This window comes from Lichenostomus cassidix, chromosome 2 (genome assembly GCF_008360975.1).
Source record: "Lichenostomus cassidix isolate B80296 chromosome 2, HeHo_3.0, whole genome shotgun sequence".
Lineage (NCBI taxonomy): Eukaryota > Metazoa > Chordata > Aves > Passeriformes > Meliphagidae > Lichenostomus > Lichenostomus cassidix.
This window is the reverse complement of record NC_139482.1, coordinates 8,348,063-8,360,742: the sequence shown is the minus strand read 5'-3', so window position 1 is coordinate 8,360,742 and position 12,680 is coordinate 8,348,063. Positions and strand designations below refer to the sequence as shown.

The 12,680-nt window shown below is 38.8% G+C and overlaps 1 protein-coding gene across 1 annotated transcript in view; it reads right to left on the bottom strand.

The window, feature by feature from the left end:
- Positions 1 to 4,541: 4,541 nt before the first annotated feature.
- The window catches only part of UBE3C (ubiquitin protein ligase E3C), a 67,840-nt gene continuing 59,701 nt past the window's right edge, over positions 4,542 to 12,680 (bottom strand). The window contains exons 20-23 of the mRNA XM_085050279.1: positions 9,401 to 9,589; positions 9,237 to 9,303; positions 8,238 to 8,368; positions 4,542 to 5,113 (exon numbers count right to left, since the gene is read on the bottom strand). Of these exons, the coding sequence (XP_084906405.1) occupies positions 4,943 to 5,113; positions 8,238 to 8,368; positions 9,237 to 9,303; positions 9,401 to 9,589 (558 nt within the window). The 3' untranslated portion in view covers positions 4,542 to 4,942. The remainder of the gene's footprint in view (positions 5,114 to 8,237; positions 8,369 to 9,236; positions 9,304 to 9,400; positions 9,590 to 12,680) is intronic.

Here is a 12,680-nt window from a genome sequence, read left to right as displayed (position 1 = left end):
ATAAATGTGCACAATACTAACTTCATAAGTACTAAAGCGGAACTAAAAGTGTATTTAGCAATGAAAATAATAAATAAGCAAAGGGAAGGAGCTAAGCCTAATTATCAAGAGTTAAAAATTAAATTGCACCTTCAAAGGGGCCCACATGTGCTAAAATTCTGGTAGAAGATGAAAGAGGCATTTTTGTATGTGTTACTAACAGAGTAGCTTTCTTCACTATGAATTACAGCTTCTCAGACTTCTAACCATGGAGTTTTATTCTTTCCAAAGATTCTGAAGAAGTTTTTACAAAGCAGAGCAAGTGCATTGTTTGAAAAAGACCCTGAAACAAAGGCAAACCTTAGAGCTGCAGCTCCTCTGGCAGAGTGGGAAATCACAGCTCGAAAGCTGAAGGTACAAACCATCCCAAAGCACTAATACCAGAGGAATGCTTAGGTTGGAAAAGACCTCAGTGATGATTGAGTCCAACCATTAACCCAGCACGGCCAAGCCCACCACTAAACCATGTCCCTCAGTGCCACACCTACAGGAATTTTAAATCCCTCCAGGATGGTGACTCCATCACTGCCATGGGTGGCCAGTTCCAACAGTACCAAGACCAACAAGCAGGTAATATTAGATTCTTTTAGAACCTATTCAGTGCCATTAATCTTTAACAAGACAATGCCCAATTTACTGCAAAAAATGAGAGCATTTCTGCAGAGTTTCAAGAAAACTCAAATTATTTTATTCACAAAAGCAGAAGTCAATAAAAATATAGATATCCTGATCAGTTTTACAGACCACGTTCATTTTCTCTCTTTCACTGACAGGCAAAAGCATAATGAAAAAAAGTAACAAGCATTTACATCACAAACCATTATTAACACAGATTCATGTATATGAGCAAATATTACAGGTCCAACAAAACATTCCTCTTTTGTTTTTTCCTTTTTTTTCTGTGCTGTACTATTTTTCAGTGGTGATAAGAATATGTGCTCACTGGCATTTAACAAATAGTTTTTGTAGAAACTGAAATTTATGAGCTCACTGCACTCAAAGTGTTTTCTCTGAATTCCAAACCCCTTTATAGGATTAAATTAGGATGTTTGTGCTGTATTACTGAAGTGATGCCAAAAAAAGGTCAACATTGCTACTAACAGCATCAGGAAGCTCTTTGTTTAAATTATTTTCGAGCACCTTCCAAAAAAATACCTGAAGATATCCTCCTTATTCAAATAAAACTTCTGTCAGCTCAGTGTTTACACAGGAAACTGGAAGAAAGTATTTAGTCTTTTGCAGATATACAAATGTTCTCTAGAAATCACAAGTGAGTTTTGTGAAATTATTCTAGTCTGGCTTTCAAGACCATGACGGAAGACAATAGAACTTAAGGACAAGGCCAGTTACTTCTGGTTTGGTTGTGCTTTATTCTTTTAAATCAAGCTAATAGGACTAAAGCCCCATCTGGAAAAACTCTCACTGAAATAAAGAGACCAAGTGCTAATTTTATTTCTTTATTCCACTATTAATGTCTTTGAACTTTGTAGAGATGAAAAGTTTGCAAACTCTTCCATCATATAGACCTTGACAAAAATGTTTTTAGAACAGGTTACAAAATTATAAAACCAAACTTACTTGAAAACAAAAACCAATCAGGTAATGCTACCTTTTCAAAAAGCAAGTACTGAACTAGGAGGATGAAACACTGTAGTACAGAAACTTACTTTAAGGAAGGGTTGTCTTGTAAAGAAACCAACCCCAAACTCCTAATTAGTACTCCTATAATTCTGTTGATCAAACCTACAATAACATTTCAGGTTGCTTGCATGCAGAGTGCTCCTGCCTCTGCCAACCTAAACTCTGGGAGCATCACAACTGGGAAACAGTTCGCTCTTCTTATAAAATCCAGGAAATCCAGTTTCATACAGAAACAATTCTTGCTACGTAAGTAATATGAGATCATTTCAACCCTCCTGCTCCTCATACATGACTGCCTATGTTACCTTTCACACCTTTATCTCCTGTTCCTTCAAATATCCAGCAAGAGAGCATTGAGAAGCAGGAACTCCTGCTTCATGCTGCCTCTCAGAAAACAGCTGGCAGAGCTGGAAGCACTGGGTGCCAAAGGAAAGCCTCACTCTCCTCTCACTGCAGTCTGGATTCTGAAGGTGGTGAAGCTGCACACACTGCCAGCCTGTGCACAGTGAAATCTGCAATTGCTCTCGATGCCCCGCCTGTGTCACACATCACATTTCACACACAGGATACACAAACAAGATCACCAAGTGCTGCTTACCGAGGAAATAAAACATCTGAGTATTTTCAGCGAACTCCAGCTCTCTCCTGAAGGTTTCTGCAGCTCTATGATTCCTGCAATTACAGCTCTGTGCTGTCACACTCTACCCAGCCTACCCTTCCTGTGGAAGGCACTGCTCTCCTGGCCACAGACAGCAATAGTGGGCACTGGCTCCTTTTCAAAAGCACAACGTGGACGTTACCAGTCACCAGTACTTGGCAGAACTCCAACACAATCTTGAAAATACAAATATTTAATAGAAAAATTTAATTTACTTTTACAAAATACAGATACAACACTACCCAATGTAGCAAAATAATGGAATTGAAAAATAATTTCAAAATATTTAAAGCATTAGGTTCTAAAATAAATAATGCTATCTAAAAGAAGTGTTCAGGTTTTGCAATTAGGAGGAGGCAGTTTCACTATTACTGATCTCTTTTTCAACTTCTTTACAAGTTTCATAATTTATGTAGAAAAATATACAAGAAAAAAATTTGGGATAAAGAATAGGTTGCGTATGTAACATTTAACATAAATAAAAAGCCTAAAGCAAAACCAAAAAGAAAACCAATCATTTTATTTCTGTACATCAAGACTACAAATAGTATTTTAACACTTCATTTATTACCCAAATTAAGAAATTATACATTTTTATATGGTTACTAGTAAACAAAACCACTAAGTTTCCCCACATTTAAAAGGATATTGCTGGTTACTGCTTATTAAATAGGAAATCCAGCAGAGTTTCCAGTAACTGCAAAATATTTTTTTGCATAAGAGATGAATACAAATTTGATTGTAATTTTTGATGACTTAAAGTTCAGAGGGATGGACTTACGAATCTTACAGTCTGAACTATAATTCCTTCTTTAAACTCACTGCAGTTTGCATATGAAACTCTACAATGTGCCTACTATTAGTGGATCAGCTCCTTCCATATGAAAGCAATTTTTCCCCCAGATATCAATTTATATTAAGCAGCATATTTCCACTTACTTTTCTCAGCAGAAATACTGCAGGGAAATGGATATAAAAGCTGTCTAATCACAAAAAAAAGTTGATTAGTGTCTACAGCACACATATGATATTTAAGATGGAAAGAAATTATAGTGATAAGGAATGTGAACACCACAGGCTTCAAATATAAAAGATAAAGCCTGATAACTTTGGTTCAAATAATTTTAATAATTATTACATGTATATTTTTCCAAAGTGATGATTTCTGTATGTACTGTGTATGCAATAGGAGACTGATTCATTTAAAACCAAGCAACCAAAAAACCTGTACAGGCACAAAAGACTGAAACAGAAGAGAGAAAACCTGGAAAGTCACATCCATTCAGAACAGTGTCCAAGCAATAATGGTGCAGCAAAGGCTGAACTAAAAATAATCCAAATCCTATTTCTTCAAGGTGTTTCAGAAAGCACAAAGGGAATATTACACACATTTTATCTCAGTGCCTACCATCTTGAGGGAAGGTAGTATAAAACATAATCAGTTCTGCAACTGTCACAGAATCACAGACTATGCTGAGCTGGAAGGGATGAGGATCATCCAGTCCAACTCCTGGTCCTGCACAGGACACCCCAAGAGCCACAAGTGTCTGAGAGCATTGTTCAAATGCTTCTTGAACTCTGGCAGACTTGAGGCTCTAACCACTTCCCCACTTGCCCACTCCAGTGCCCAACCACCCTCTCAGTGAAAAACCATCAGTGATACCCAACCTAAACCTTCCCCAATCCAGTTGCATGCTGTTCCTTGTGGCCTCCTCTGGATGCTCTCTAATGGCTTAATGTCTTCTTTGTATTGTGCCACCCAAAACTACCCTCAGCACTCGAGGCTGCCCCAGGTCAGAGCAGAGCAGGACAATCCCCTCCCTTGCCCAGCTGGCAATGCTGTGCCTGATGCCCCCAGGACATGGCTGTCCCTCTTGGCTCCCAAGTCACTGCTGGCTCACATTCAACTTGCTATCAACCAGGACCCCCAGGTCCCTTTGCACAGCACTACTTTCCAGCCTCTTGTTCCCCAGTCTGTCAGTATGTCCAGGGTTGCCCCATCCCAAGTGCAGAATTCAGCACTTGCCCTTTGTTAAACTCCACATGGTTGGTGATTGCCCATCTCTCTAGGATTTGTAAACAACTCTACAATATAAGTTGTCAGGTTGTCAGTAATGAGCATTTTCATCCTCTCAGTTCTGGGATATCTGCAAACATCTGCTTGCCTTCCATCTAAAAGATAAACTACAGGATGTGAGCCCTGTCTCATCCCAACGCACCGCACAGTAAACAACATTATTGCCAGTTTGCAAATTATTTATGTTTGAACAGCACAAAGCCAAAGCTTCATCTTTGGTTAATGTCACTGAGATGTCACTGTTCTTTAAATGTGCTCTTTCTCCACATAAACACAGAAATCAGCCACGCTGCACACAGCATTCATTGTTTTGAGTCATAAAGCAGTGTCAACGCAATATTCGGTAATAAAAGCTAACTAAGAAATTGTGTTTAGAAATGAAACCTATTTGAGGGCATTTGGTAAGACACAAGACCTGCAGAAATGTAGACAGAATTCCCTTAAAACTGCTTGGGTATTGGTGCTGCTTTTAGAGTAGGCACTGGTTCGTTCCTCTGCAGATCATCCCAATAAAGCATCAGTTGGACTCAGCTGAGTTCAAATCCAGCAGCACATTCAATGGCATAGAGGAGCTTGCTTCGCATCAGATTCTCATCGTAAAACTCAGGAAGCTTCAGCAAGTTCATGCAGGTACTGGCAGTAGGCAGCCTGTCTAAATCAGATCCTCCATTGTGAATGCAAAATGCAGGATATAACTCCTGGAAAATGCAACCAAAACAAAAAAACAACCACATATCAAAAAAAGATATACAAGCCAAAATCTACCCTGTTGCAGCTGGCACACATTTCTATGAAGTAAATCACTAGATTAAAACCTGTCACAATGACACTCAAATGGCCTTTTCTCTCACTCCCCATAGCACCAAAACTGTTCTTGAATTGCGTAGTCTCCCTCTGCCTTGTCCCACCAAGATCCATTCATTTGCAAAACACAAAGCAATTTATTAGATTCTTAGGAAAATATGATTTTTTTGTTCATACGGTCTATCCTACAAATTTATAATACTAAAACAACATAGTATCAATGTGCATAGTGAGTCTATAATGATGCAAACTTGTTGAAGTTTGATTATTCTTCTGATGTGGTAACTACTGATCTGAAGTACACACTTTAAAGACATTTTGTATGTAATATCAAATTGTTTTAATAATACCTAATTTATCTTCTTCAGAGGAAGAGTACAGTGAAAAATGTATTTGTTCCCTTCAAAGCACTGCTTTTGCTGGCAAGACAGTAATCATTTTATCAAATGCCTGCCTGAGGTAAAATAGCTCTGATTTTAGAAACTGGAAAAAAATTCCAGCTCCAAAGGCAAAAGGTCAATGAGATTCTAAGCTAAATTATTGTTCAAATGGAGGCCTTAAAAGTATTTCACAGCTAAAATGTTGCATTTTTAGTGTTCCTTTCAAAATGCTAATTGAATTCCCCTACTCTAGCTTTAAAAATGGAAAAATGGAGTTCTAAATTGAAGTGTCATGCCAAGGGCACCATTTGTTGCATAATTAAATACTGTACAGCGGGAAACTGCAATAGTTTGGAAGGGAAAAGTATCATCAATTTATTATGTGACCTGATTGGAACTTAACAATTTTCAACCACACTTTAATGATTTTTCTTTTTGTCCTTAACAATCACATTTATTAAACTTATTAAACTTTAATTAGCTTCAGTAAATGTTATTCTGAACCTGACTGGCAATGAAAGTTTAAAAGTTTTAAATGATGCAGAGCTAGACGATGTTATCTATAAGCTACGACTGTCAAGATATTTCCTTATCTTAAATCAACGTGCACTAAGTTGAAGAAAATGTGCTGGTCCCACAATATAAAGCACAAAAAAAATTTCAGAGTGAGAACCAGAAATTGTGTTTCCCTCAGAAAAATACAGCACACACACTAAAAGTGCAAACAAATTTTGAAGATGGTTTGTGTCCATGTCTCCCATCAACATAAACATATTCTCACAGTTACCTGGACAGCAATCCTCAGCGCTCCTGCAGCTTCACACTCTGGACCTCCAAAGCTCCAAACACACAGTTATGGGCTGCAACACATTCCTGCTGATGGCAATGCCAGTCACCCACTGCCTTTCCTGGCAGACACTTCCTGGCAAGCCCCTGGTTTGGAGGTAAATCCCTGTTCACACGTTCTGCTGCAGCCACCCTGCGGCATTGCCTGTGGTCCTGCTCAGAGCTGCCCAGCAGAGCAGAGTGGCTCCAACACCCTTTCAGCTGCTTTCCTCTGCCAACACTGCTGCACGTGGCTGAGCATGCAAGCCCCTTGTACAGTGAATTCAACTCAACTTACTGCTTTCATGCTGAAATTTTTATGACTAATTTGCTTCAGTTTTTTCCTAGCCACGTATGTTACAGTCAGTTTGTGGCCCATCACCCAAGTGAGCCCACAAACTTCGGCTTTCCGCATTTAGCTTCTTTCGAATGTGTCACTATCAGACTTAATATTTTTAGACTTTTGATTCACTTCCTCTGTCTCTTCAAATGTCACACTGGCTACCTCAAAGCTGGGTACCTACAGCTACATTTCCTCCTCCCCCTTGTAATTAAAGAGGACGACAACAAGTGGGAACTTCTGCTTACTTGGTTTCCCCAGTTGTTTCCCAATTCTCCCTTCCTCACGTGGCTGATGTGCACTGTTCTATCTTGGTCTCATCCCAGAGTTTTCCAATTGCTCTTCCTGCTGTCCTGTAAAATCCTAATCCTTGCTAGAGTACTGTACAGTGATATTCACATGGACTTGGCCAGTTCAGGAGGAATGCTTGCAGGCTTTTAAATAATGTATCATGTATCATATATACGAAACATAAATCAGTCAACAAATACCCTAGCCAGGATTCATGTGATTCAACAGCCATCTCCATTGTCTCCATATCCAAATCTATGGACACTCATTACTGCTAAAGGGAATCTAGTTAATATGTTTTGGAGAGTCTATGACATGATTAATTTCATCCTGAAGTCAACACATGGAACAGTCAGACCAATTACCAACTGAAAATGCCAGTTCAATCCCCAATGTCTATAAATGGGGTGTAGCTGAGCTATAGATTGGAGATATTGAAGATGGAGGATACGTTGCCTATCCACATGGTAACACCAACACAGCACTGAATGTTCCCACATTTTAGAGGAAATGATGTGATAGCTGGTTCTTGGCTAAAATTTTGCAGTACTATGAAACTCATAGGTAGAATATCCCTAGAGTTTAGTTTCAAAATGCCTTCACCTTGCCTTGGCCTCTCTCTACTTTTATCAGCACTAGAGCAAATTTTTCTTCATACTTAAGCTTCCCAGAAAATAGCAATCTGGAGACTGCAGCTAAATATTTTGCTACTAAGGGTAATGAGCTATGACCTATAAGCAGATGAATGGAAACTAAAAGAAAACACAATGTATGTCCTGGTTTAAACGGTTAATTTAAGAGGATCAAATTTAATAGCTGCTTTTATATCCTAAATTCTCTTCTGCCTGACTTAGAAGACACTATTTATAACTCAACCTGTTCCTTGGAACTGGTAGCAATTCTGCTCCTGCACAGTAACATGAAATGGCAGCAAGGATCTTCTATGACACACAGCAAGTGCTCTAATCAATGGGTTTGTAGGTTTATCAAATTTTGCAGCTAAAATAGAAAGCAATGCAACATTTCATAATGTATTTTAAAACTATACGTATTACACATGAAAATACTGAAGCTGTTTCTGTAGTCACAGATGAGTATTCTTCTCAAACTGTAGATTCCTAGACAAGAAAAACTTGGATCAGTATCTGAAGCATTTCTAAAAGCTTGCCAGGGAGGACCTACCTTAAACCCCAGAAGAGGTGGTCGAGAGCAGCTTGTTACAAATTTGAGTAGTTTGCGTTTCTCTTCATCAGTGAAGCTTTCTACAACTCTCCAAAATATTTTAATTACAGGATGGTCTGCTGTGTAGCCGCCTACAATGAGATTTAAAGGATTTACAGCTAGCATAGTTTGATGTATGAAATAAATTCTTCAGAAAACCTAGCATCAACCTTGAAAAGTTTGGGGAAAATATTATAACCAGCAGGCTTGTATTGCTAACTTCCAGTATCTACAGATCTCTGTTCACTGCAATTTCAGTTTCATTGCTTACCTATGGCTACTACATCCCTCAGCTTCTTAAATGCAGTTTTCTTCACTGAATCCTATTTTAAATTAACTTTATTTAGTTTAGCATTTAGCTATTAACTTCAGATTATTGCCTTTTACATGAAGAGTAATAGGCAAAAAAATACCAAAATCTGCATGAGCCAGGATGTTACTGAATGAACCCACTTACCCTGAGGTAAGCCCAGATGTGAACTGATGATTTGGTAGCTACTTTTTGACTACCTTCATGATAAATGCAAGGATAAAATGAAGATACCTTCCACTTGTCACAAGGAAAAAATATGATCTTTCTCTTCAGACTGTCTGAGAAACATTAAGTATCTGAACGTGGTCATAGAAACTGCTATCCCAAAGTCATTTGCAGACTTATTTTCAGGTCAACCAGGCACAATCATTGACTAACTTTAATTTAGAAAAGAAATACCCTTGAATCATCTGGCTATAAATTTGCATTTAAGTGTGTGAATAAACTAAATTGCATATCTCTATTTCCCAGCATTTATAAATTTGGGATGTAATTTTAGCCAATTTTCTGAAATTTAGGTCCATCTACCAAATTTGGCCAAAGGTAACAAGAATGACCCTTTTTCTTAAAAGGTAGGATAAAAAGCAAGTTTATTTATTCCCAAGTCAGTCATAATAATTTTTTTTACTTCAGCAAAATATGCTTACCTGAATAGTTTGTGAAAGACTTAAGGTCATCCAAACTAATAGGAACTTGTGCACCAGAAGTCAGAACCTAATAGCAAAACAAATTAGACCATTACATTACAGGCAAAAATGAGCAATTCTTTCAGTTCAGAGCAATTGTTTTCTGCAGTTTGCAGCACAAGTACCTGTATTTCCTGCTGGTCAAACATCCGGAGCCACTCCAGGTTGACCACGTTGGCCAATCCCTGGCGGAAAGCCAGGCAGTGCTGGCGGATCTGCTTGTTGAGCCTGTAGTCTGCCACCAGATGGATGTAGGCGATGCGGTTAGCGCTGGTGACGGGAATGTCCTTCCCACCCGGCTTCAGCTCAACCACCTAGAAACACAGCAATTCTCAGCACCCTAACAAACTGCACTGCTGGGCTGGAACAGAGAAAGGGAGCTGCAAAACATTCTGCTAAGTGATGTAGGTATTTCAAGTTGACTAGAATACACTCAGGACTATTCACCTCAAAATAAGATAGAAGATTACGATGAGTTATAAAGGTAGGTGGTTTTGCTGGTTATGTGTAAGAGCACATTCTATGCACCCAGACCTGCAGCTGCCAGTGCAGCTCATCACACAGCCCCCTGGCTTATGAGCAGAAAGCAGATACAGCAGTCAGAGCTCTGCTACAGGAGCTGTCTGTAACACTAAGTTGACCAACGCAAGTCAGACAAGAAGTGAAGTGAAAATACCCCCCTTTGCAAACTCCCTCCCAGCTTCACTGCTTCCCCCTGGAAGAGAGTAGAAACACAGAGCTCACACAGAGCACTTGCCCTGCAGTTGGATTAGGGAAGCTGTGCTTCACTGGCTGGACTCTCTCCTAGTAACTCTTTGGTACTGGTGAATACTGCAGGGTCACATCATGGTTAAAAGCAACATCTGCTGAGTGAAAATTTAGAGTCTGACACAAGCCTGATTTGCAGAATGCTCAGTATTCACAATTCATACTGTTGAAAATGTGCTGTTGTACATGCTCAGTACATTCAACAAAAGTAAAAAAACCAAACAAGACAGTTGTTATTAAAACATTACAGGCTTCACATTTTCTACTCTACTCTTTACTACACGAGGTTGATTTTGTTAAGCAGAAGCCCAATTGGAAGATATTATTAGAGTACTTAGAGAAGAATTAAAAAAACCTGAAAAGCTGAGATACTGTCACCTTCTGAACTCTTCCAAAAACTGTGGTTCTTTTTTTTCCTAAACTCTGGTGTCAGCAATTTCTTCATTTAAAACAACCGTGCACTTCAGTATGTGGAAGGAAGACATCTTTAGAGCACAGAAAATTAAACACATGAATAGCTTCTTTTCTAACATGCTACCTAATAATGTGAGCTTTTCTTTTACTAAGCAAAATGTGCAAAATGCTATGATTAAAAATTCACAGTGCTTTTGAGCATTCAGATTTTTTTCTTGATTCATAGCTGTTTAAAGCAAAAGAGACCATTAAGATCTGTGAATTCTGACCTCTCAGATAACACAGGCCAGAGGATTCTGTCTAGAGATTCCTGTATTTAACTCAATAAATCCATAGATGAGTTAGGGCACATTTTTTAGAGACATGCAATCCTGTGATGGAGTATCTACCATTTTCTTTGATAAGCTACCACAACCTGAATTACAATAGGTTTTAAAAATGTGTCTTACTGCCCACTTTAATCCTTCAGCTTCAAGCTTCTGGTTTTGTTAGCACCTACAGTAAAAATCTCATCAATACTCCACCACATCTGTGTGCAGGTACAGATTATGCTTAAACCCTACTCCTGCAAGAATGAAGTAAAAGGAAGGTGTCAGTGTAGGTGACACCATTTCACACAATGTACATATTATCTTGCTCCCTTCAACAAGAACCAGGGACATAGGAGCCAGGAGGACTCTCTGGGATCCACCCATTGCAGAGCCTGGCATGGGACACAGCCAGGGACCACTTCCAGAGGGTACAGGCCAGTGCCAGGGGCCAGAATGGCCTGAGGGTGAGGGTATTTTTACTGGTGAAGTCCACAAGGAGTACTAATACAAGTATGGGACATGTTCCATACCACAGCAGAAACAGCTGATGACAAAGGGCCCCTGCACTGCTAAGCTCTCTCATCTGTGTTTCATCCCATTGTAGTAATTTTACTACTGTCACGGGAAAGTTAATCATCAGATTAATCCAATTATTGACTAGAAACATTCTAACTTTCACTTCAAATCCAATAGGTAAAGTTTGTTCACAGTTCAGTGCTGAAGAGCTTAATCAGCTCTTTCCTTCCTCCTCAAATATATCCATGATGTATTACTTACAGGCAGCAACTTCATTCATCTTCCCAGAGACTTTTTCTTACAACTAAAGACAGTTTTAATTTCCTCCTATAAAATACCTTTTACAAAGCCTAACAAGATCAGAAAGCTTTCTCTTACTTCTTAAATTCTTGTCCTCTTCAGCTTTACAAGATCAGAGCTACCAATGGTGTTCCACATGAACAGATGAGTGTTGTGACCTCAATGTTACCTCACTATCTGCTTACTTACAGTTAATACTGTGAGTTAATACTAACAGTGAGTTATAACCTCACTATCTGCTTACTTACAAACTCTCTGCTTGTTTTGCAGAACTCCAGAATTCCTTGGGATTTTGACACCACTTCACACTCAATACAATCCCTCTCTCTGAGGTATGGACACACTGAATTATGCCATATTAAAGCACAGTTGGATTACCTAACTCATCAAGCATCTCTCAAGAATAGGGACACCAACAATACACTAACAGATATTACTCCATGTGCATACAAAACTTTCTGTGAGCTCAGTATTTACACAAAAATATGCTTGAACTGACCTGCTTCCTAAAATAGCCAAAGAGAACTACCGGCAGGGTGTTCTAGAAAACTGCTGTATTTTCAGATTCATCCCAGCACTAGGTGAAGTAAAATGTCTGACCTTCCCTGCAGGCCAGCAAATAGAAATCAGGACACAGATTAATTTACATTTGCATTGTAATAGCACTGAGTCCAAAGTGCTCTAAGTATGTCAGGAAAGCTGTATTCATTCTATAATAAAAAGCTATTCTCTCCCCATAACGTTGTTTCTGCAAAACAAAGAAAAGGTGTTGTGCTCTGACCATTATTTTTAGAAAACATGACAAAGTATTTTTTTTAAATCCTATTATTCCTTTCATTTTTATATTTTTACGTAGCAAATCTTGATTTCTGATCCAGCAACATCTCTGTAGCTTCCCTTTCTCCCCAGAGCCCTGCATTGCCACAAGTAAGGGTACAGCACTCAGTCAACTGCATTTCCTGGGGTTTTCCAGAGATCTATCTGTTTTCAGAGTCTGTCAATGTGAGGTTAATTTTTTCACTGTTTTGTCGAAGCATCATCCAAGACTGAAACAAAAGGGATAACGAAGCACAAATAATAAATGTATTATGGCAAA